This window comes from Macrosteles quadrilineatus, unplaced genomic scaffold (genome assembly GCF_028750875.1).
Source record: "Macrosteles quadrilineatus isolate MER2022 unplaced genomic scaffold, UCM_ALF_1.0 Scaffold_6__1_contigs__length_79288215, whole genome shotgun sequence".
In the NCBI taxonomy this organism is placed as follows: Eukaryota; Metazoa; Arthropoda; class Insecta; order Hemiptera; family Cicadellidae; genus Macrosteles; species Macrosteles quadrilineatus.
Genome location: NW_026542599.1, coordinates 70,540,339 through 70,566,899, shown reverse-complemented (window position 1 = coordinate 70,566,899; position 26,561 = coordinate 70,540,339). Strand labels below are relative to the sequence as shown.

The following is a 26,561-nucleotide window of genomic DNA, read 5'->3' as shown; positions in this document are numbered from 1 at the left end:
ATATAAATTTAAATATACAATATCAATAATCAAACAGTATCATAAAACGTAACGGAGGTTTTTTAATATAGCTCTAGACGTTAAAAGTGGCTTTAAAAGTCCCCAAACGACTTAAATAGCAGATTTTAGCAGGTTTGGAGGAACACAACCCAGTAGCCCCCCCCCCCCTCGACAAGGTCCTAGAATTGCCAGTCTCTCGGTTGGAAAGATCGAGAATTCAGAACAAGATTCTAAAACATGAGTTACAGTACGTACAGTACATGAGTCTGCGGAATGTTTTTTCACCCGTCATATGTTAGTATCCAACAACTCACCAGTAGACAATGAACAGCTGTGGGGTCAAGTGCTACTGGATTGACACTAATTACGGAGTCAAAGGTCGTAGAAGTCGCAACTTATCTTCAACTTTTGTGAATGATCAATGTTTGTTCCTTGACCACTCGCATTCATTTTGAGAAGCTGATTGGGGATGATTAATTACCGATACATAAAGTGCCTTCTTTTATTCTATTAAAATATACTTTAAGTAATACTGTAATGACAAGTATAGTGAAAAAGTACTATACATCTTTCCCGATTATCTGTGCACTGCCGTAAAGCGACAATTTGTTTCTTCTTCAGTTCTTGCACATTATCTGTCGACACTGGGAATACTTTGTTGGGAAAAAGCAGTTAAGTTTTCAGTTTTAAATGTTATCTACTCATATCTAATGTAACACCTTCCCCTCAATTGACACTATTGCGTACAATAACACTCTAAGGTGTACTTTTAAAGCTCAGAGATTTATTCTAGCCTACTTTACATTTTTTCAGTCTTGAGTTTCTACTAAAACTAGACCTGCATGGTGACAATATATTTCATTAAACCTTTTAAGCACCAAGCATGTGAGTGAAAGTACCTAGGTTCATAGGAAAGGTTGTTTAACTCAACCAGTTTACAAATTCAGGGTGGATAAGAGACTATTTTGTCCTGTGCTGATGCTGATTATCACTCAGAACAGCTGGTAATCACTGATTGATTAAGAGACTGTCTATTGAATTGCAATATCTGATTGTTGTTCTTGTATGTTGCAGTTACAAAGTAAAAGAGAGCTGTTCTTCAAGAATGAGCTGCCGGCGGCCACTGGGACACCCAACTCCACACCCGCTCCGACAGCCCCGCCACCCGCCGTACCCAACACACCCAACAACCTTAAGGAGGCACTGGCCAAGCGAGCCGCCTCCACCGACAGAGGCAAGTACACACTTGGATGGTAAACTAGTGTAGAAATTGACCACTATGCCCCCATGAGCTTAAAACTTTTGACTATAAGACATCTATATAGATGACTCTAAACGATGATTCTTACACTCTCTACATCTGTCCTAAGGGAGCTGGAGACAGCTGATAACTGCTGTCATCTGGCAAACTTCCTTAGCTGAAGAGGCTAATTGAAGCCGAAACAGGAACAAGGCCTAACGGTCATAGTTTTTGTTTTCAACGAGCATTTTTGTGTTTGCTAAAAGACTTTGTAAAGGCACCTTTGAGTAACGGATCTTTTTGGCACCAACACCAAAGAGCCATTGCCATTGGTGTTATGTCTTGTCAACCTGGATATACCTGGATTCTAAATTAGGCTGGAGTGTGCACATTGACCATGTTTGTAGTAGGCTCTCAAGAGTTATTTACTTACTTCGCAAGCTTAAAAAATTAATCCCTAGACACTACCTACGGATGGCCTACTTTGCCTTCTTTAACAGTATTTTAAGCTACGGTATTTTGCTGTGGGGCTGTGGTCATGATGTTAGCAGAATCTTGCTCCTACAAAAGAAGGCTTTAAGAATCATTACTTTTTCTAAGTACAGAGCCCATTGCAAACCCTTGTTTATTCAGGAAAAAATACTCACTGTTTTTAATTTATTTATTTATGTGTGTCTTGTTTATGTAAAAGTTAATATTAATGCTGTAGCCTTGAGATCACATTCACATAGTTATTTTACTAGACATAGGAATAATTTAGAGTTACCTTTAGTCAGGCTAACAAAGTCACAAGAATCTTTTTCTTATACTGTATAGGGTTAAAGATGTTAAATCGTTTGCCAGCTGAGGCACACTGTGTTGATCTTAAGTTATTTAAAAGTAAACTTTTTTGCTGGTTATTAAATCACCCTTTTTATAGTTTAAGTGAATTTTTCATGTCTGACATTGATATTAGTTTTAGCGAATTTCCCATATAGGGAATAAGCTATTACCGTAGTACTCATGGTAAGACCTGGACGCGGGACCGATTTTTTTTTTCATTTTGAGGTCCCTAGAGGCCAAAAACACCATCCGTTCAAATTCATATATATATATTTATATATATATGTGTCCGTTAGCGCGATAACTCGAGCAAAAATGATCCGATTTTGATGAAAATTGGTACAAACGTGTAAACCTACGTTTATTCGAACGAGTTCGCGATCCAGCATAATCGGACCATGGGAAAAGGGGTTTATGGGGGGTTTTATGGGGTAAAAATGTGTTTTTCCCATTTTTTACCCTAAAAACAAAAAAATTTGCAATTTATTTCTAAACCGTTTTGTAGAGCTTAAAAAAAGAAATAATTTAGTATATTGAAGCACTGTTATATGCCTAACGGTCACGGAGAAAATTCAAAAATAGTTTAATTTAAAATTTCCATGTTATTTTTATGGAGAAAATAAAAATTGTTGTAGTTTACTTGTTTATGGACATATATTGATAAAATTTGGCAAATTTATTTATTTCATCCCATACTATTCACGTATGGTCAAAAAACACTTTTTACCTTCCCCGTAGCAGCAAACCTAAGCACTTGTTAAATTTAATGTTATTTAAATGGGGAATAAATATGTCTTATTTATGGAAATATTTGAGTAAAAATGTAATCAGACAAGTTGAAATTCGCTTAGTCTGCAGGTTTGCTGCGGCGGAGGTATTTAGTTTCTGACTGATGTAGGCCTAAAAATCTGTGTAACTTACTTTGTTGTTTAAATTATTTAAAGTAGCCAGAGTTATTGAATGTTATAGGCCCTAATTGATATGCTAACCACTGGACATTTTATCCTTGCAGATTACTGAGACTTCTTAGCCTAAGTTACTCTCATTTTGACCTCAACTATACAAAATGTTCTTTTTGTAATTTGTTGCAATAAATTCTTGATTCTTGATTCTTGTCAAATTTGCGTTGTTCCTGTTTCGGCTTCAATTAGCCTCTTCAGCTAAGGAAGTTTGCCAGATATCAGTTATCAGCTGTCTCCAGCTCCCTTAGGACAGGTGTAGAGAGTGTAAGAATCATTGTTTAGAGTGGTCTACCAATTGCCAACTCTAATATTTCAATCTTCAGAAATTGAATATAGACCAGCTGTTGCCAATTTTTTTTTATTAAAAAAAGAAAATAATTGAATGAGTTTGTAGATTTTGCTACAGTCTAAAATTCTTCTCTCCCTGCTTAGTTTTTGTTAAACTGTTATTGTTTTGTTGTTGTGTCATAAATAAAACAGATGTTACTAACTGTTTACAATAGGTTGTTCTTTCTGTTTTGCTTCGCTAAAAAGCTGTGTCTTCAACAGAAATCAATTAATTTACATCAGCACACACTCAATGACTTAATTCACATACATTAATTTCTATCCTAAAAGAGGCTACAAGTTTAACATGGGTATGGGATGTCTAGTTCTCTTCAAAATAAATATTTCACATAGAAACAAGACTTGATAGACAATATTCTAGCTCATGGAACCTGCTTGGTAATTTAGGTGTTCAAATTAAATTGTACTAAAAAAGGAAGTTTTAATTAGGCTTGTAAACTGTTTTTTTCTACACAGCTGTGTGCCTGTATATTGTACATTGTAAATATAACCTATATTCTACTAAAATTTTGAACTAGAGAAACATGTGTTGTTAGCCACACCAACTGGACATCCTAGGCACCAAAAACATAATTTTAGTCACGAACCCTAGTGTTTCTGTTTACAGTAACGACGCCGTCTGAGAACTCAGCGGACCCGGAGAGACTTACGAAGGCGGAGAGGGACAAGGCTGTGCCGGAGAGACGGACCAAGGAGCTCGACGGATATGTCGGTTTTGCCAACCTTCCCAACCAAGTCTACCGCAAAGCTGTCAAGAAAGGTTTTGACTTCACGCTCATGGTGGTCGGTGAGTGTCTAACAAGAAATAATAATATAGTGTTATCTAAGGGATTGACGAACGACAGTTTTCATAATACTTGGTGACCCTTCTTCACGTTGTAGAAAGCTATGCGGTTGCCCGGAACATTTTTGCACGTTGTTAGGTTAGGCCAAGACTCTGGTTATCACAAAGCTAAAATACATTCAAAATTAAATCCAGGACCTCAAGACGCTTTCCTATTAGAACCTCGCTTGCCTCCATCACATTTGGTAAAAACAAGTTTCCATGACTTCATTGGAATCAAATCTTGGCCTTGATTTTATAAGAAAGTGCCTAAAACATATAACAAGATTAATACATAAACCTAGCCAAAGCTGTACAATCGTAAAAGCAAATCCACACAGAGAATTGTGCAGTCAAAACTAGAAACAAAAATTCTGAAAGAAAACCAACAATTAGTGGAAATGAAGAGTAGCTTATATAATAGCTCTAGCAAGACTAGTTTTTTTTTTTTTTTTTTTTCAATTTTTGTTCCATCCTTAAGACTCAATCTTTATGTTTTGGAAGAAAGTATTGTATCTCATTCTAAAAACCAATTATAAACTTAAGGTTGAATTTATTGAAAATATGAAACACCCAACCTTTGAATGTACATAACACAACAAAATATAAATTTTGTTTCTATTGTTAACCCTGTCAATTTTTTCCTTATTTTAAAAATTTCATACCAACTGATCTTATCGAGTTTACCCATAGAACAAAGCTGTTATCGGGAGAAAGTTGATGAATATGCTACTGTCACCGACAGTTCTGTAAGTTCCCACATTAGAACTTTCGAGCCACCGTGTTAAACAATACCCACAATTATGGCTCCCAATATAAATTGTGTGGGAGTCAGCTCTCGACGTGATCTTTGTTTAAACTGTTTGAATAGTGCGAGTAACGTTTACTGTGAAATATTGAATTTGTTGCACAATATTTAGCTGATAATTAGTGATGCGTCAATTTCATTTAATAAAATTATTAATATCTTGTTACCCGTTTGTGTATGGAATATTTTAATTTCCCAGCAAGTATACAAGTGTTGTGCATTAAAGCAAATGGAATTCCCTGAAAAACAGATTACATACAAACCAAACACCATTTTTAAGTGGTGTTGAGGAATGGAAAACACAACTCCATAGGGATAAATAAATTTGAATATTTTAATTTTTCTCTCACTGTTATTGTCAAGTTATAGATTCAGAATTTGTTAAAAAATTCAAACTTATTAATCTGAGCTATGCGTAATCTTGAGGTTTTATTTTCTTTATATGATTAAGGAGGCGACTGAAGCTCTCAGGAAACATAAATTACCGCTGTCAAAATTATAATTGTTGCTGTCTTAGAGAGAAGTTGAAAGAATATTGAAACCTACTTAGTTATTTATTAGACTGCTAAAACGACATTCATATAACACACATCGTCTTTCGAAGACTGACTGTTAATTTGATTAATTTAAACCCCCTTGAAATGACTAATTTAGTCTCTTCCTCAAAAGATGAGCTTACTTCATAAGTTTTCCATGAGTTAACTAGTCCCCATATTGAACGATTTTTGTTAGGATTTGAGGCTTATTGGATTGGAAAATTGTTCACTCTGGCACAAGAAACACAAAACGTAACACTATATACACAAAACAGAATACTTCACTTGAGCTGATAGCATTTTCAACCATGAAAGATCAGATTGAAACTTCAGGTCCAGTGGTGGTCAGTAAATTAGGTGAGTTCCTGGCTCAGTTGGTAGCGTCGCGGACTTCGGGCCCAAGGCAGCGATGTCGTTGGTTTGGATCCTGGTCACTGCCGCAAACATTTTATCAGTAAAATTCATCTTCGTACTGTACCGGCTCACCCCTTGCTTTGCTGGATACGTTCCACTCACAGATTTGTAGCCTATGTGGACGGGCAAATGCAGGGGGGGGGGGTTAAAAGATGCCGCCAACCTCTGAAAAAAAGTACCTCTTTCTCATTTAGGTAAGCCTGCTTCTCTCTCAAAATTCCGTAAAACCAAACCACTTCTGCTTTATGTTACAACCTTAACCTCAAATACACAGCTAACTTGTTTAACACCTTCAATGTTAATTTCACCAAAACCCATGTATCACAGAGTAACCTTATGGCTTGTATTCATGAGTTCAATGCGTGTTTATAGGTGAGTCCGGTCTCGGCAAGTCTACACTGATTAACTCCATGTTCCTGGCAGACATTTACAGCGAAGCACATCCCGGCCCTTCACTCAGAGTCAAGAAAACCGTTCAGGTAATTGAAGCGTACTATATAAACCGCTTTTTGGCAAATTCCGTTGAAGGGATCAACCTCAATTGATATCGATGGCCTGTTGATGGATAAAAGGAGGAAAGTGTGTAAGGAGGAAAGTATATTTGATGGACAATATACGGGAGAAGCTACACATTTTCATGACAAGGCCAGTAGCCCTCCTCCCTCAGTACTAAGTGCCCTGCCCGTCTGTCAAGTGAGCTAGTGATTGAAGTTGAGAAAACTTTATAGCTTAACAAGTTTACCGGGCCATTGTCTTAGAAACATCTCTTTTCAGTTTGACAATCCATCATTCAGACACACCACATTCGTAATATTCTTAAATTGGTCACTGCCTCCAACGAAACTGATAACCTCAGAAGTCTGCTCCGTGCAAAACATTGTGAAAATATTTTTAATCCAAATTACATCTAACACTTTGCACATTTACTACAGCCAAACACTTTTCTTAGGAAAGGTGCTGACCCTTTCCACAGAGACCTAATCATGGAATACAATTCATAATTGCCAGTAGCTTAGATTTTCCCTTGCAGTGTTATTGGCTAAGGCGCATATAGTTAATGTCAGTTGAATTACAGACTGGCTAGCACTGTATTGGGGAAGTAAAGAAATTAATGATGGTATCAAACTTGAACTGGTTCACTTGGCCACTTCTTGAGCTTGCTGGTGACGTAAATTTATGGAAAACACTTGTAACTTTGTCAATAAACATTTATAAACATATTTGTCAAAGCTCAAGCAGGGATATGACTGGCAGGTTTAAATCCCATGATGACCAATGACTGTTACTGAATATGATCATGTTAGTGGAAACTTAAGCTGTCTGTGTTGGAGATTTTCATGCGTTTGATTGTTGACAGGTGGAGACCAACAAAGTGGTGTTGAAGGAGAACGGAGTCAACCTCAGTTTGACAGTTGTCGACACTCCAGGGTTCGGTGACGCAGTCGACAATTCCAACTGTTGGCAACCTGTCATCAACTACATCGAATCCAGGTGAGTGAAGAATCGTTCGAGGGAGTCGTTTTTTAGTTCTGTCTCATTTTTTATTAAATTTTGCTGCATTTAAAACCACAATGTTTCTATAATTGTTATTCTGAGTTTTCTTGGGACAGTCTAACCCTGATATAACGAACCTCGATATAACAAATTCCTTGATATAAAGGTTTTTTTAAATCCCCTATAACTTTTTATTTTATTTTTATGTTTATTGCTATACAATACAGTGTTGTTTGGCTAGGTTTTTGGTGGGTTATCTAGTAAGCTGTGATTTTAAACTTACAGTTTGTAGCCTGTATCAAAGTCAATGACTAAAAATGTCATGATTGTGCAATATTAAAGATCCCTCCCCTTTATTACCCCAGATAATTGAGGTTCTACTTTACAATGTAAACACTGTAGTGTACAGTATTGTAGCCTATGCTACTTTAATTGTGTTTTAATGAGGTCAAATCCCGACCTATATTGACCGATGCTGGTTCTGAACCTCGACTTAGCGAAATTCCTGCAAACCTAACCTGAATATAACGAACCTCGTTTTAACGAAATCCTTGATATAACGAATATTCAGTTCGGTCCCTTCAGATTCATTATACTGAGGTTGGACTGTATGAAGATTTCTGTGATTAGTACAATAATAACAACTAGGAATGCTACCTCATTGCTGAGGGCCGCTCCGTATACCACTAGTGGTGGGGGGAGATCACTGAGCGCCGGCTTGTTTTCAGCACTGTATTTTCATGTCAGAGCGGAATCCAATTAGACTACATTCAAACCTCTATAAGACAAATTACGTACATAGGGGGAAAATTTGTATTATCAAGTTATTCTTAATAAAGAGGTTTGTTTTATCGAGGTTTAGTACTGCCGTTATTCGTCTCTTAGAGGTTTCTCCACTGCACATGCACGTCCCAATAAATAACTGAGGAAGAATGAGGGATGGGTGGGGGTTTCATGTTGAGGCAAGCTTACGTTTGTTTTTTTGGAGGTTAAGATCATGAGAAATTCATCTTATAGAGGTCGCATTCCTCGAGGTGTTTTTAGCATTGACCTTATCGATTGTCCTAAAAATTTTCTTATCGAGGAATTTGTTTTACCAAAGTTCGTACTAATGAGGTTTGACTGTATCTAAATTGCTGTTTACACCAGCAAAGTAACAAACTGTAAACATATTCCATGCGTAATTAACTCTATGTGACTTAGTGATATGCAAAATCATTTTATCTTGTGAAGTGCACCAGCAAAAACGGTTGGGAAACACAGCTTTAACTAGTTTGTGACACCTTTGAAAAGGCCACTGAGATAAACAAAAAAGATCCTGGTTTCAAGCACCGTTTCAATGCGTTTGCAGCGTATATTGACAATATTTACTTGTCCACAGATATGAGGAGTACCTGAACGCAGAGTCTCGTGTGAACCGCAAGCCTCACCAACCAGACACCAGGGTGCACTGCTGTCTGTACTTTGTGGCTCCGTCAGGTCACGGGCTCAAGCCCCTCGACGTGGAGTTCATGCAAAGACTCCACGAGAAGGTCAACATCATCCCTGTCATAGCGAAGGCTGACACCATGACGCCCGACGAGTGTGCGCACTTCAAGAAACAGGTGAGTGATGGTGTGAGTTTGTATATTTCTACACTAGGGCGTAAAGTGACTGTTTTCGTTACAAGCTTGTTTTTTTCGACCGAGCAAGGGTACACAATTTACGGACCTTTTCCGTTAATTCACTACCACTAGTTTTTAGAGCAATAAGTGTCAGCGAATTAAACTTTGGTTAGGTTAGGTTAAGCAATATAAAAATTGCCTACTTAAATTTACTTTTTTACAATTAAAAAAAAACCAAAAATGTTTTCCTTTTTGTTATGCTGTTGTAAAGAAACCGCTGGTACTGGTATTTAAACAATGTGTTACCATCCAACCCAAATATCTATATATAAAGCCAAAAGTACCCATGAACTTTTGAGAAAACTACAAGTCACACCCTCATAAACCATATACTTAAAATGTTCGTCATGACGAGAAACCTTGCGCAAAACTATCCATTTTTTCTATAATTGCCCTTTAGGTCATAATTGCTTTCCAACAGGATCTTTCCATATACTTAATGTTAAAAATACCTCAGCTGTTCTTATTTGTATGTTATTCTTTCAATTTACTATCTTATTAAAATCTGCTGTGATTATTTGTTTGTAATGCTGCATTCTGTTATGTTTATTTCAGCTCAACTTAACCAATCAATAGTTTTATTAATACTTATGAAGTCAAACGGGTGGAAGCCCGTGGGTAACAGCTAGTTTATATTTAATCACTGGAATTCTTTTACATTTCAGTTTGTCTATGTCATTAAAGGGTAATTTATACAATAAAATATGTCACATGATGATAAACGGAAACAAATTGAAATAACAATAGTGATAATATTCTTAGTTGGGACTAATTTCTTCTGCAAATAAGCAATAAATGTTTAAAAACTGTATAGCGGTTATCCTCGACTCCAGCTGATTTTTTTTGTTTAAGGAGTAAAAGAGCTACCCTACTAACCCTAAAAACATGTTGAAAACAGCTGTTTTTTTTTTGCAGTATGACCAAAAAATGTAATCACTTATGAGAGTTTGAAAACTACCGACTTATTTATATCGATACTGGTACACTTATCATCCACGTTTTAGCAAATTTCTCAGCAGAATTTTTTTACTAACACTCACAAATTCACAATGTTTTTTTCAGATCCTGAACGAGATTGCTCAACACAAGATCAAGATTTACGAGTTCCCAGAGACAGAAGACGATGAAGAGTCCAAGCTACACAAGGCATTGCGCGACCGCGTCCCATTCGCTGTGGTCGGCTCAAATACAGTCATAGAGATGGACGGCAAGAAACTGCGCGGCAGGAGATACCCTTGGGGAATCGTGGAAGGTATGTCTGTTTATTTTGTGTAAAACCGTGTAGAAAACACAAAATAATGTTCTAGAAATGGAACATTAATTTATGATATTTGTGGAGGAGAGAAAATAATTGATCTATGGTTGGTGCATGGTTCTAAGTTTCATTGATCAATCTAAGGCATCCATGTATATTTTGTGACTTTGCCAAACATTATAATTTTTTAAATCTTTTCTATCATGTCGATTTTACTAACAATTTAGTTGATCTAAAACAGCTACCGGGAAAGATTTTCCAGATTTTTTCTTCTTGGTAAATTTATTAGTAAAGTGATTTATTGGGTCTTAAGTTAAATGGGTGCTTTAGCTACAAGTGCTACAACTTAGCACCTTCGTAGTTTTAGTTGACTGATGGTAACTTGTTCCCCTAATACATATTATGCCCATACAGAGAACCCTCCTCAAAAATGTATATGTTTTTTTATGTTTTTATAGTTTTTTTTGTTGTTTGATAAAACTTTTCATGTTTCGCTTACAGTGGAGAACCTAGAACACTGTGACTTCATCGCACTGCGTAACATGTTGATACGCACACACCTACAGGACCTCAAGGACGTCACCAACAACGTTCACTACGAGAACTTCCGCTGCATCAGCCTGGCCGGCCACGGACCCGACGGAAAACCTTCCCGCATCTCCAACAAGTTAGTATACTACATCCACTCACTAGACATTCCATCAACATGTTAAACGTGTAGCCTATATGGGATAAAAATGAATGTAGTTGATTCAGCCTTTAACAGAGAGTGTCGATACAAACTTACAATTTCTGTCGCATATGCCAACTTTCTAACTAATGTTGAGATTGTAGCACAACGGATTGAGTTATCAAATAATTAAATAACTTACGTCATCAATCCTTAAATTGCTGTGGAGTACGCGTTTCAACCATCAGGTCATCCTCAGCTCCACTGTCACTAGGTTGAATTTGCTTCTATGTTGCATTATAGCAACAGCGTCGATATATTAAATAAATAGTCCAAACATATTTTACATTTATCACACAAACACGACACGTACGAAACATTTAGGTAACAAATACTGTGATAACACCGTGCGCACGGCTGGACGGGCTCAGGTTTGCGGCTACACTGACTTGGTGGTCGGTATCCTACACTGAACTTTGGACCATGACGACATCTTCAGCTGGTTATCATTCTTTTATTGTCCATCAGCCTAATAATGGTGTCATACACTGGATTCGAATCAGAATGTATTTTTTCGTTTAATATGTTTTGATTTTGCTTAAAACCCTTGTATATATTCATTTCTTCTAATCTGTCTAGCCGCTGTCCCTTTTTTACCTTTGCTATAATTTCTAAATTATTGCTTATATTTGTGTATTTATGCCCCTCTATATTTAAGTGTTCCGCATATTTTGATTTTGTACTCTGTTTTGCTACCGTTCCTGTCCCATTATTTACTACTTCTTTGACGTGTTCTTTAAATCTTAAATCAAAAGTTCTGCCTGTTTGTCCGATATAAAATGCGTCACAGTTATCACAATTGAGCCTGTATACACCTGAATTCTTGTATTTATTCTCTCCAATGGATTTATTTGCATTCCCCAATAATCTCTGTAAATTGTTCTCTGATTTAAAAGATACGGTGACATTTTGTTTTTTGAATGTGTTTTGAATTTTAGGATACTGACCACCAAGTCAGTGTAGCCGCAAACCTGAGCCCGTCCAGCCGTGCGCACGGTGTTATCACAGTATTTGTTACCTAAATGTTTCGTACGTGTCGTGTTTGTGTGATAAATGTAAAATATGTTTGGACTATTTATTTAATATATCGACGCTGTTGCTATAATGCAACATAGAAGCAAATTCAACCTAGTGACAGTGGAGCTGAGGATGACCTGATGGTTGAAACGCGTACTCCACAGCAATTTAAGGATTGATGACGTAAGTTATTTAATTATTTTCTAACTAAGTTCTGTGCCATAAAAATGTTGGCTAGTGCCTCAACTAGTTTTGACTTCTCATGATGTCATAAGGCATTGAAGGATACCACAATCACTTCATCAGTAGATTGTCGATTTACATACAGTACATTCAGCACGTCAGACTCACACAAACACAAGCATTTTAACTGCGGACATGTAGAGTTTAGACTAGTTCCTACCTCCATCCGGTCATGTCACATCATTGGCTGTTACTGATGTGTCCTGTCATTTGTTTTACTGCCTCATGGCCACAGATTTTATGTTGTGTGTGTCTATGACTTAAATGTAATGTATGACCTAATGAAGCGATTGAGACATCCTTCAACACCTGATTATGACCTGATTAGGACATGTGAAGTCGAAACTAGTTGCGGTATTACAAACAATGTGGATTACGCATATGCAGATATTAGTTAAACCTATTTTGATATTCCAAACCTAACACGCTAACATAAACTTTTTACCAAGCCAATATGAAAGAATAACTTATTGTAAAATTAACTTCACAGTAACAAAAACTTAAGGAGTAAATAGAATTTTAGACAGAAGCTCACTCTGAGAATAAATTGTTGAACTAAGTTCTTTTTGTATAAACTGTCTACAGCTGGTCCATGTAGATGGGATCATCTTGTAATTTGAAGACGATCATATTTATTCCGTCAGTGTAAAGAAAAATGTTACAGGAAATATTACGTATACAAACATTTTGTATTCATGATGGCAGTAATACTTATCTCTCGGTACAATAATGCTTACCTATCTCTTTTACTAGTGAGTACTACGACTATCCGCATTACTATCCTGATAATTAGACCAATTTGTTATTTACAAGAAAAAAATGTGGTTCGGATTCCACTATCATAAACACTAATGATAAACGCTGTCATGTTTGCGTCCCCATCTTAAGTAATTGATATATTGAATTGTTAGTTTATTTGATAGTAATAGATAACGTTTAGCCAGCTAAACTATTTAATAGTTTACACATATTTATTTTTTACTTACATTATTTTGTTTTTACCTAGTTTTTGTTGGAAAAAATTTGGCTTAGAAATATATTAACTGACCCCTAAGACAAGAATTCCAGATAGTTTATAGCACACTAAATATTCACTAAGCTGTAAACTTTTTGTGTGTTAACTGCCTGGAATTATTTCCTTATGTGTGGGTTTGTCCTTTTTAAATTCCTTGAAACTTATTTTTCATCTTCAAACTTAAGCTAATACAAATTGTTATCATAGATATTGACTTGATAAGGACAGGACTGATTTAACGAGACGTAGGAATTGGCTAACTCAGGAACTCGCTAACTCGGTCGTGTGGCGGAACTGGCTAACTCTGGAACTGGCTAACCGTCTCAGTCAGGAATTGGCTAACTCCGGAACCCGCTAACTCGATTTTGTCTCGCGGCGGAATTCGCTAACTCTGGAAGTCGCTAACCCGGCCGCGCCCACTGCTCGTAGCGTTGCCAACCTTGTACGACAAAATAATCGTACACTGCCGTATTTCAAAATGTCAGTGTCTATAAAGAGACAGTAAATGTTATTTTTTTTTGTTATCAATTCCACTTTTAACAGATAACTAGCCCAAAGTAATTAAAAGACAATTAAAAAATCATGAAAAAGTGTTTTTTATTAAACTGTACAATGGCCAGTTAAATGTTTATGATTTCGATCTTAAATATAAATGCCATCAGTATAAAAGAAAATAATAGAATATGAAAAATATTCAAAATTTAGTTTAATTGGTAATAAATAATTAAACCTCTACGAAAATAAGCTAAAATACACGCAAGTTCTTAAACACTGAAAACAGCTTTAATTGTAATGTCGTAATAAACCAAAACCATTAATTAATACACGTCCATGTCACTGGCCCGGCCATGACGGAATTAGTACATACGAATTATGCTAATATTTAGTACCTATTTCGTACTATTTAGTACCAACAAACAAAAAATTAGTACCCCACTCGGTACCGGATAACTAATTAATTCAGGATTCCGGGCCAGTGACATGCTGGCCCGGCCATTTTCGAATTTGATCCTAATATGTATACCATCATTTAGTACCTATTTCGTACTATTTTGTACCTCCATTAATATAATTTGTACCTCAAAGAAAACCAAGCTACGGGCCCGTTAACTGTACAGGTCAATGACCCCTCAGCCCGGCCATATCGGAACCTATGGTTATAAGCTATACTACTATTTAGTACTTATTTCGTACTATTTTGTACCTCCATTAATATAATTTGTACTTCAAAGATAACCAAGCTACGGGCCCGTTAACTGTACAGGTCAATGACCCCTCAGCCCGGCCATATCGTAACCTATGGTTATAAGCTATACTACTATTTAGTACCTATTTCGTACTATTTTGTACCCCCATTAAAATAATTTGTACCTCAAAGAAAACCAAGCTACGGGCCCGTTAACTGTACAGATCCATGGCCCCTCAGCCCGGCCATATCGGAACCTATGGTTATAAGCTATACTACTATTTAGTACTTATTTCGTACTATTTTGTACCTCCATTAATTTAATTTGTACTTCTAAAAAAACTACTAAAAAAAGCTACTAAAAAAACTGAAAGACAAATAATTTTGAAAACTAGGGAATGTTGAAGCCATAATTTTAGTTTAGGGTTTCAGTTTTTTAGAAGATAAGTTTAAAATTGTAAAAAGTCTAGCAGCCGACGCTAACATTCTACATTCTAGAAATATTGATATTACTTCAGTTTTAGTTGACTACTAAATTCCCGTACGTAGGACGGGCCAACAGCTCGTTAAGTTTTACAACATAAATTAATTAAGAAAAAAGAAAGAAAAAATTAACAAAGTTGTGAACTTAATGTTGAATGAAATAAAAAAATCACCACAGTACCCTCGCACCAAAATAGCCTAAACCTCGACACATTGATTACTTGGGTTGTATGAGTAGTACATATTGTTTAATATGAAGAACTAAATAGTTGGAGATAACCACCAAATAACTGCATCACTTGTTAATTATTGAGTACTAAATAATAGCATACCTTATAACTAGAAACTGTGACATGGCCGGGCTGAGAGGGGTAATTAACCACTAACAATAACATGATTACACATACAATATGTAACATAAGTAGTTTGTTTATCTTTGAGGTAATTTTTTTACCTCGAAAGGTACAAAAAAGTACGAACAAGGTACTAAATAGTAGCATAGCTTATAACTACAGGTTCCGATATGGCCGGGCTGAGGGGTCATTGACCTGTACAGTTAACGGGTCCGTAGCTTGGTTATCTTTGAAGTACAAATTATATTAATGGAGGTACAAAATAGTACGAAATAAGTACTAAATAGTAGTATAGCTTATAACCATAGGTTCCGATATGGCCGGGCTGAGGGGTCATTGACCTGTACAGTTAATGGGCCCGTAGCTTGGTTTTCTTTGAGGTACAAATTATATTAATGGAGGTACAAAATAGTACGAAATAGGTACTAAATGATGGTATACATATTAGGATCAAATTCGAAAATGGCCGGGCCAGCATGTCACTAGCCCGGAATCCTAAATTAATTAGTTATCCGGTACCGAGTGGGGTACTAATTTTTTGTTTGTTGGTACTAAATAGTACGAAATAGGTACTAAATATTAGCATAATTCTTATGTACTAATTCCGTCATGGCCGGGCCAGTGACATGGACGTAATTAATACAGTCATCAACCATCGTAACTTTCATAATTAATTCATAGATTTTAAATTAAATGTTCGTCGTTGAACCGTCCAACTTACGTGTACAAATAATGATGACATAGACTAAGTTTTTATCTAGGCCTAATAGTTTGAACCAAAGCATTGTAGGCCTACTAGTAAATAGTTGCCTAATTCTAAAATGTGTTGAATTTTTTAGCAATAATGTTACATGTTTTAAAACAGTTTTTAGATTGTACACCTAAGCACCACTAGTAAAAAATAGGAGAAGATATAATATTCATATAATAAAACGTGACAGGGTTATTTTAATTCACGATTTTTAATAAACTAATTGACGGATTTTCCTGATTTGAGTGTTGGGTTTCCTTTATATTGCTTTCACAAACGATATAAACTATACCAAGCCATTGCTCGGTTCACCGTTCCCCAGTACTAAGCTACACAATAGACAATAGCTTTGTTTTTGGATAAGATAGAATCAGCCTGGAAAAAAACTCCAGACTTTTAAAAAGTAAGCCTACTGAAAGACGTAAAATTAATATTAATTCAACAAAATTAAGAGGATGACCCGGGTTCTACACTAATAGCCTACGATAAAAGAAATTTACAAGTTGTATTTATGCATAGACTAACTTTTAATGCAATCCATGAATACATTAGGCCTACCACTTTATAATGTATTGATAAATATTTATTTAAATTCAATAGCTCTATTTAAAATACATAACCACTACAATGTAATTCTGTAATGACGTTTAACGTGTAAATTTTATTATGATTTATGATTTAAGGTTACTACAAGCCCAGTATATAAAATACGAACTCAAAAATTTTATTTGCAGAAGTTCACAAAATGGTATTTATTCGAATAAAAGAAACAAATGGCGGACTACGAAAATAGATATTTCATAACATGTAATAGATCCAAATTAAATGTGCATTTTTATCTTTTTCATACCAATAAGCTACTATTTAAGTAAGAAACCCACATATAAAACATACTCCCTTATATTAGTACATTTCTCATCCTTATGGATGATCTGAAGACAGTTGTATTGTTAGTTCTGTCCGGTGTACTGTCTTTAGAGGTCGTGTTTTGTTTACAATTGTTTCTTGTTTTCAGTAATTTAAAACCTCGTTTAACCAAATAAAACGTTCTAATCACAACTAATAACACGTCCCCTAGTTATATAACCAAACAGTAAGGAACAAATCATGAAGTTAACTATAAAATAATAGAAACACAATTTTGTCGACACTAGCGATCAGTGTCACCGGACATGAACTAGACACGAAAAACGAGCTTCAAAGTTTACAATGGGATGTAAAGTTTACTTGTGTTGGTTAGTCAATGGTAAGACTATAATGCATTTTCCACCCTAATAATCATAAGAACTTCTCTGTGGTTAAACATACTTCAAAATATATTTATTTTATCGACTACGTTGCTCTTACTCCTAATTAAGCGTAGGATACGACATTATGGTGCCGATACGATATAGGTATTACACTTTCGGCAACACTGGCCAAAAATATTCGTGCTTGGCTCCCATTGGACGGCCCGCGAGGCTTCTGATTGGGAGTTAGCGAGTTCCGCCGAGGGACCGAGTTAGCGACTTCCGTACGAGGACGGAATTCGCTAACCCGGCTCTAGAGCGGGTTAGCGGGTTCCGGAGTTAGCCAATTCCGAAACCGAACAAGTTAGCGAGTTCCTCTCATCGACCAAATTTGAAGATAGGGCATTTAACATGGGGTTAGCGAGTTCCAGAGTTAGCCAATTCCGCGGATCCGATTTAACACATGCACAAATGATTCAACAATATATTTCTCATTTGCTTTGCTTGGCGCCTTTCTTTGTTAATGTTTTATAATTTTCACCTTATAATTTAGGCTATTTGCTAAACTCATTTAGCACTCTCAAACTTGATGGCTATTTTTGTATACTGAAACGAAATAGTAATTCTAATTTGACTAATTCGATTATTGTAATTCCAATAATTGTAATTTGAAATTGTAACTATTTGACGTTATTCTCAAAATATTAAATAAATTTGCACCCTGACTACCTCTTTCAGACAATTGTAAACAATTAGTGCCAAGCACCTTTACGAGCTTTGCTTTGAATGTTCCGCTTTCATGCAGCAAGTGTTTGCCAACTCTAGTTCTGTGAACTGCATGTTACTGTCTGTTTCACATTCTGATGGCCTGTCAATTGAGGTTTACTAGTTCAATCCTGAGCAGAGTGCAAGTGCTGTTTAACACACAGTTTAGCCAGTGTCAGATATAGTCTTTCCTAAGGTCCATGGAGTTTTTCTGCTCTAACATGATGAAGGGGACCTTGGAATGATCCTAATGAACGGAATTTTGATTTTATTCCAGTTATTTGTGACATAAAATCTATCAAATGAATAAACGTAAAATTGTTTAAACGGTACAGCCAGTGGTGTTACCATAAATTTTCCAGTGTGGGAACGATCAATCATCATCTTCACAAATTATTAACATGATATGTAGTTGCTTACGATTTTGCCATGACCAAGGGAAATGTTCTCAATATCACTGGGAATGGAGACGTTTACAATTTTGCCACGATTGCAGAAGACGGTGATGTTTTCACAACCACGGAAATGTTTTCGATTCTACTGCGACTACAGAACAAGTTGCCGGATAAGTTCTTGATTTTGCCGCCATCTTAGGAGAGGATTAACTGATTTGAAACTGCTAAACCCATTTAGCTGTTGAGTTATGACTCGAAAAAAACACAGGTCGCCTATAAGTATTTTAGATTCTTGGAAAAACAGACTGGGAACATTGTTTTCACACTGGTTTACAGCAGACAGAATGTGGAACAGACAGTAGTGTATATAAAGCTTGCTGGCGACCTGATTCTTGTCTGATGGTTTGGTAACCCTGTTTGACTTCAGTTTGTGCTCTCAAGGACTGAACAACACATTCATGACTGTTTGGTAAGTGAACATCTGGGGCCAGCAAGCTTCCACACTGTCTTGTGTAATGCTATTTTGAATATGTTTTGTTAATACAGTACACCCTCTTTGAACTGACCTTTATATATGCCTACCTTTATAGCAACACACACTTTGAGTATTAATTTGAATACGGAACCTAAGCCTTAGATCGGATGATGTCAGTTAAAACCACTGAGCTAGATGGAGGTAGCACTAGTTTAAAGTTTGACTACTTCAAACGAGCGATTGTTTTTTAAAGTTGGTAAGGTGGTAGTTTACTGGTACGATGGAACTTGTCTCCTGACCTTTCCCTACCTAGGGCCTTAAACCAATTGAAGTTCCCATGTAGACAAAGGTTAAAAAGACAGGTTCCATCATACCGACTATAGTCTTGTAAAAACTATTCCGAATGCACTACATGGCCGCCAGCGCCAAAAAATCCCCTTGATAAGTGCTACCTCCAGATATTAATCAAATTTTAGATCAGTGGTTAAATGGGATACTATGTGAACTTGTACTGTGAAAATACTCTTGAATATGATTACTTAGCTGAATATAACATTACATTAAGTTAAATTTCAATCCAACTATTCTACCCTGAAGAAGGGGGTGATTTTCGGGTTCCGTGAAATGTCAGGCTTAATCTCCTGTGATTGTGTGTGACGTGAGTATGAGTTTCTCTAACTGTTTGACCAGTTCTGTATATCACCAAATAAAAGGTGAGAGAAGTCCACAAAATTTGTGCAAAATACTAGCGCGATCGACTGGTTCGCCTGACTCTGACCTTTGTACTATATTCAAGAGAGGTGTACTGTACTGTATAGTGTTGCTGATGTATTTTTTTTCCTAGTTCTTGTGTGGTATTTTACTTATTGTTTGTGATGTTTTATGATTTTTTGCATAGGCTCCATTATTCTATGTTCTTTTATTTCAGTCTTACTGGTCCCAAAAATTAGTTTTTAAAGTGCATGTTCAATTAGTTTTTTTACATGTTTTTGACAGTTTATTTTGTCTGAACTTGGTATTTGAAATTGGTAATGATTTTTATAACCTTAATTAAAAATTAGTTCACAAATTGTTAACGAAAGGTTTAAAACTTTTTTCATAAGTTTAGGTAAAAATTATTATAAATCAATCGTTAAGTTTGCCCCAGGTTTGTGGTAGGCCTACCTTAATGATGTTAGTATTTTACGTAGTTTTGCACTGTGGAATTTTTTAAATGTAATTTTGCATGTTTGTATTTTCTCTTTAAATTGCCTTAATACTCATATCTAGATTTGATGGTACATACTAAATAAATTTGCGTTAATTTATTTGGAAATTTTACATAAAATTGTGTTGTTTAATTAATCGTAAAATATTGTAAATAAATTTACATTTTTAGTAACTATCGTAAAAATTTTGGTTTTATGTTTGTTAAATGATTCTTGGTTATTTAACTCATTCAATTTTAATTTCTCAATCATGATGGTGTAAAACAATTTATTTATTCAGAAATTTTAGACAGATCATATACTTTAAATTAAAAAAAAAACTTTTAACCAAATAAATAGGTTTGTTACTTGGTAGGGTTGTAAATCCCAATTGATATATGACTATAGTTTCAAATATTTTAATCTGCCACATTGTCAAATCACCTGTCTTATTCTCTCCTACACTTCTCATCAGCATAGGGTACATACACATAAAACAGATAATCACAATCAAACAAAACATTTGTAAGCATTTGGCTTAATAATAATGAATCCAAGATTGTGCATGGGCCGAGGACTCACACAGATCGATATGTCTGTCTGTGTACAGTTGTAAACAATAGTAATATAATTAAAAACTAATAAATTCATGATAACAGGTAACTAACCTGTTTATTTGTTGTAGGTTTTTTTTTAATCCAGAGGGCAAATAATATGAATAAAAGCTTTTTACATTTTTGATTAGGCGCTTGGCTTACCCTAGTTTAAAATTGTATACGTCATAAAAACTTAAAGAATGTTCTGATATACAGAAGAACCTCGGTAACAAGTCTCTGGGGATTATCAAATAAGACTTGGTATCAAGGTTAACTTCTTATTGAGGTTTGCAATAACACGTAATAAGGGTAATATGAAATTGAGGGTGTTATTTGAAAATTACACTTGTTATCGAGGGTCTTGTTATTGAGGTTCCACTTTACACGTTTTGGGCAGCGATCAGATTGTGGTGAGATTATAGATATGATTGGCTCTGACATTTATTTAACCTATCGCGTCTGTGCAGGAACCCATTGGCTCAGATGGAGGAGGAGAAGAGAGAACATGACACTAAGCTGAAGAAGATGGAGCAAGAAATGGAGCAAGTGTTTGAGATGAAGGTCAAGGAGAAGAAGCAGAAGTTAAAGGACTCTGAGATTGACGTGAGTTGTACAGTTTTATCTTTCAGTTAGACGAGGTTAGTTTATGGTAGAGATAGCTTTTTAGATTCAAAAGGAACAGAAAATAAAATAATTAAAATTATACTTTGCATTCTATACTCCTTGCTTTTCTTCAGGGTAGGCTACATTTGGGGAGGTAGTTAGGACGTCTTTTCTATTGTTTCTGAGATTGCTAGTTTTGGTTCGATAGTATAATACAATATTAGGTCAAGCTATGTGAGGGATGTGTTTTATTTTATTTTGTTTCAATTAACAGGAATTGATTACGTCTTTAGTACAGTGTACAGTAAGGCTACTAGTCCAAACCCTGGTCATTGACCATTTTGTATGAATTATACCATCATTAGTTGATAGACAAATGTTAGGATTAGTTTCGTTTCAAGGGAAGGGTAGATTGAAAAGGTAGGCAGTTGTAAGAAGGAGATAAATATCTGAAGTATGCAAATTTTACTCACCATTCAACCTGTTTTCAAAAAGTTTACGTTTTCAGTTTACAGTGTAATAGGTTAGGAAAGGTTCGGTTGCAGCATGTAAAAATATGAACAAGGGGAATGTTGTGTGTACAACTTCTTTCCCCCTGTTGGTCTCATAGATTAGATTACCCAATTAGGTATGTTAGATTAGGTATGTTCTTTCAGCCTGATTTATACATTGCACAAAACTCCCTCTCAAATGTTTGAAAAACGATAGTTCACACATTGTAGTTATAAATCTTTCTGATCGTAACGATCTTGTCTGCAATAGTTGCAAAGGAGGCACGACCAGATGCGTAAACAGCTGGAGGCCCAACAGTCAGAGCTGGAGGAGAAGAGGAAGGCGCTGGAGGCTGAGATTTCTGCTTGGGAGACACAGAACGGAGTCAGCCTAGAGGAGCTGCGCAGGCGCAGTCTAGAGAGAGAGTGAGTAGATGTTACATTACATTAGAACTATCCGAGACCAGAGGTGTGCGAGCTTGAGATTTTTGATCAAGACGAGCTTTTTTTATTGTGTTAAAATTCCTTATAATACGCAGAGCCTGCCTAAAGCATATTCGAAAGGTGCGGGTGAAGTTACTGAAAAGTATTATCTTATCGATCACTACTAAAGATCATATGTTATCTTTCTTCTTATTTTCTTACTTGTTTCTCAATCTTGTGAGCTTTTGGGCTAGGCTCGGTTTGACTTGAATTTCAAGAAGCTCGCACGTCTCTATTGGTGACTTTGTGGACAAATAAAGAATGTTAAAACCTGACAGTTACTTTGGGAGTTATTTAGTTTTACAATATTAATTTTTAATTCTACAGCCAAGGGTTAAAGTGGGTAATATTTAAGTCTACATTATGTTTAACCTCTTTTGCTGTTTTGGTCTTGCGTTTTGTTCATAAGAACCTTCTTTAACCCCAAAAATAAGTAATATTGTATAAAATTTTATATTTTTTCACTGTTTTTTTAGTATTTGTTAAAAATTTTGGACCAAAACCATTGTAACGTTAGATTGGAGTAGACTTTGACTGCCTTATATAATCAACCAAATTTTTATTTTTTTGAGCCTTTTTAATTTGTTATCCATCCTTGAAATACAGAGTGTCCCTTGAAGGGGTTTTCTTTTTAATCAATTACTATACCAGACATACCGAACACGCTACAAACCTGAAACTCTACTGTTATAATAAATACATATGTAACAAATACCCTCGAGTCACATTGGATTCCGATGAACTACTGAAAAATGGTGGAGGAACAAAATGAGAACTAAATTAGTAAACAAGTTTAGTTTGATAGCCAGATTAGAAAAGTGCACATAATTTTGTTGTGATTGATCGAAATCAAGAGGGACTTGGGGGTGTTCATTTTATGTACATGTATTTGTTGCTGCTGTTGAGTTTCAAGCTTGTAGTGTGTTTCAATGTGTCTTGTATATTGAATCAAAAATAGCAACCACTTGGGACACCCTATATATTTTGTCGTATCAATTGAGTTAGTTCTTAGAGCGCAAGTTGTTCTAGAAAATTGTAATTGAATCTAGTGAATTTCCGATTGTTTTAACATGCCTACACAATGTTTTGAAACTTCCCTTTTTTACCAATTTTGTTTAAGATTTTAAACAGAATTTTTGTGTTTACTGAGTTTTTGTATTTTGGACTCATTTGGAGATAAAATGTCATATAGTAGTTTTTTTTTCAAACAAGGTTATTTTTCATATAAGAAATTTTTTTTATGTTTCCAAAACTGTTTTTAAAAATATGCACAGTTTTGGTGGTGGCAAATTTATGTCTTTTGAGGGATTAATGCAAAATCTTGTCAGTCACATTTAGTAAAAAGGATGGAAACTTTGTTTTTTTTTTTACACTTCTGATTGAAAATGTCCACAATAATTCCTCAATTGACTTAAATATGCACAGTTTCTTTGAATGACTATGACCTTAATTTAGTTACGACGCAATATAGTTTAGCGAATTTAACCATAGCATAGAAATAGTTGCTTTAGGCTTATTTTATAATTCAAACGGTAAGTAAATTCTAGAAAATGTATCCCTACAATAGTTATTAATTGTACATTTGGAACCGTTGCTTTTTAATTTTCATTTATTGACAATGCTGCTTTCAAATTAATGCTAAAGCTTACTATGATCGCTATGGGTATCTTAACTCCAGTAAAACCATTATGCTTGATACTGCATATTTACCCTCATAGAATTTTGCGGGATATGAAAACATGCTTATAGTAGGTTAAAGGTGTACTTGTGATGAACAACTTTACTCTGGATGAAAAATTGCTTTTTAAATCAATTGTGGCTACTGATTTTTGTTGGGATAGCAGGCTTATCTGAATAAAGTTTATCCTGGCAGAATCAACGGAATACTTTACATTATATGGTCAAATGTTGCCATGAACATATTTCTTCCTAACTAAAACCTTACAAGGTTGATAAACCATCCAAGCAATTTCAATTTTTTTAATTTTTTAATGGTGATTTTTTTTCTAAAACCCAAGCCTGCTTTCTCCAACAAAAAAAATAAACATAATCCCTTGTACCCTGATACATCACAAACCTCAATTATATTTAGGGATTTTGGGGGGAGTGAGCTGTAAGTATGTTGTTAGAGCGCGGGACTTCGGTGCCTGAGGTCCCAGGTTCAAATCCCGCCAAATTACCAATGGATTTTATCTAAGTGATAATGCCGCAACCCCTAGGTCTAGCCTGAAGTAATGTGAAAACAATCCCGGGCTCATTTCTAGCGTCCTAGGGAAAAAAATGTTTTTGGATCTGAATTTTTAAAAGCCAAATCCACTCTCGTTGATTATTATTCAATTAATTTTGTGAAATGTCTTTTCTGGTCTTAGTATTTGATTTTTGAAGTGTCAAACCTGTAGTTGTAAACATTTTGTTCTACGTAGCAAGGAATTTGTAGTGTGTGAAGAAGTAATGAAGTAGTGACATTTTAGAAAGTAGATTAGATATTCAGTAGAATTGCCACAAAACTGTAGTTAAAAAGAAATCTTAGATTAAAAAATGCACCTGCTATACATTTAGTGTACATGCACTATAAGATTGCTTTGAAAATCTAAACTAGAGTTTAGTCATCGTCACTTTCAAAGAACTTAGTTTAGATTACTTGTACTGTAATTTCAGTTTGAAAAAACTCAAAAGTTTGTCAAATTATTGTATAAAAATATACATATTTCAATTGTATTATTCACTCAATGTAATAAATAGTACTTTAAAACAAAAAAATATGTGATCAGTTAAATCAAACGATTATAGATACAAATTTTAATTGGAAAGGGTTCTTATGAACAAAATATAACACAACAACAATCTGATCAGAACAAAACTTCTGATTACACACCACTTATTCTGATCCAAGATATCAATGATTGGGGGTATAATAATAATGGGAACTACAATAAATATTGGGATTATAAGAGTAATGAACATTAATATTATCATAATTACTATACTGTATTTATTCATTGCCCATTGAGCTATATACCTACTATATTTACTAATCACCAAAAAATGTTCAACTGAAATTTGAAAGCATATTAATCTAATATTTAAGTATCTGTAAAGTTTGCGATACAAGGTATATTTCTTATTATTTTGTAGGCTTTGCTCACCTTTATTATTGTCTGGTGATATCCAGGACTCGTTTTATACAGATAGTTACTCAACACAAACTTCAATCCAGGGAATCAAGTCCAACATTTCACGACTCGGGTTTGCGTAACCCGAAAAGCATCCCACTTCTTCAGGGTAGGGAAATTTTAGTTCGACCTGCGTGCGGGACAAAAATTAAGGTTTCCTATCCTTCGAAACGGGATGTTTTTGGGTTACGCAAATAGTCAGACTTGATCCCCTGAAATGATGTGTGTGAATGACGAGTCCCACAAAACAAATAAAGGTGAGGGAAACCCACAAAATGTTTACAAACGATTATAATATCTCGCCTAAAAGCATTGTCATTTAAAAACGAGACACAAAGCATCTAATGTACATAAATACAAAATTACTGTGTTAAACACAAACCATTGCTATTTGAAGTCAGTATGCACAAAAATATTTCCTTCATAGTACATTATACTCCTGATCCAAATATCGCATCTAAATTGGGAAGCATTTTCAAAAAAGTCAATCATTCGTGTTACTTGGTTGCTTGGCTTATGTTTAGCATGTGTTGCGGCATGGTCGTTGCATGTTTGTGAGCGTACAATGGTTACTCGCAGGTTCCCCGAGCGTGTGTTGAGTGCAGCAGTCGCTCGGCGTCACTCGTTTCAACACCGCAGCGAGTGCAAGCAGCAGTAACTCTTCCTGCCCTCAAACTGTGTGCCTCCACGAAGCTGTGCTTGAACCTATCTGTGTTATTGTAGACTGGCTTGTGGCATTGATTATAAATAATATGTCATTTTACTGTGAAAACTGATCGGAATAAGCTTCTGGATCAAATCTTGGCTTTGGTTTAAATTTGATTACTAAATGGTTGGGAATGGTTTCGCTTTTCTTATCATGTAAGCATTTTGGGAATCAAACTTGTCTCTTGCGTTTAAGTTGATCTAAGACAAAACTTGGGTGTTCTTTGTGTACAATCAAATATCTTGACGATATAATTTCAAATATCTTGTCTGAAGAAAATTATTTGTGTGTGAAAGAATAAAGAGGGGGAGTTT

General features: G+C 35.4%; 1 protein-coding gene across 1 annotated transcript; it reads left to right on the top strand.

Moving 5' to 3' along the window:
* Nucleotides 1-323: 323 nt before the first annotated feature.
* LOC128997619 (septin-7-like) lies at nucleotides 324-26,472 on the top strand. Its single transcript, XM_054423257.1, has 12 exons — nucleotides 324-410; nucleotides 1,075-1,234; nucleotides 3,980-4,159; nucleotides 6,326-6,432; nucleotides 7,311-7,444; nucleotides 8,829-9,051; nucleotides 10,174-10,363; nucleotides 10,868-11,033; nucleotides 18,961-19,002; nucleotides 21,259-21,394; nucleotides 22,157-22,311; nucleotides 26,121-26,472. The coding sequence occupies exons 1-12, from the start codon at nucleotides 324-326 to the stop codon at nucleotides 26,197-26,199; spliced, it is 1,659 nt and encodes a 552-aa protein (XP_054279232.1). The 3' UTR covers nucleotides 26,200-26,472.
* Nucleotides 26,473-26,561: the final 89 nt, after the last annotated feature.

Excerpts from the sequence above, each read along its gene's own strand:
- LOC128997619 (XM_054423257.1), top strand. The coding sequence starts at position 324 with ATGAACAGCTGTGGGGTCAAGTGCTACTGGATTGACACTAATTACGGA. Across the intron at positions 4,160-6,325 it reads CTTCACGCTCATGGTGGTCG|GTGAGTCCGGTCTCGGCAAG; the intron begins GTGAGTGTCTAA and ends GCGTGTTTATAG. Across the intron at positions 11,034-18,960 it reads CCTTCCCGCATCTCCAACAA|TTTGTGCTCTCAAGGACTGA; the intron begins GTTAGTATACTA and ends GTTTGACTTCAG.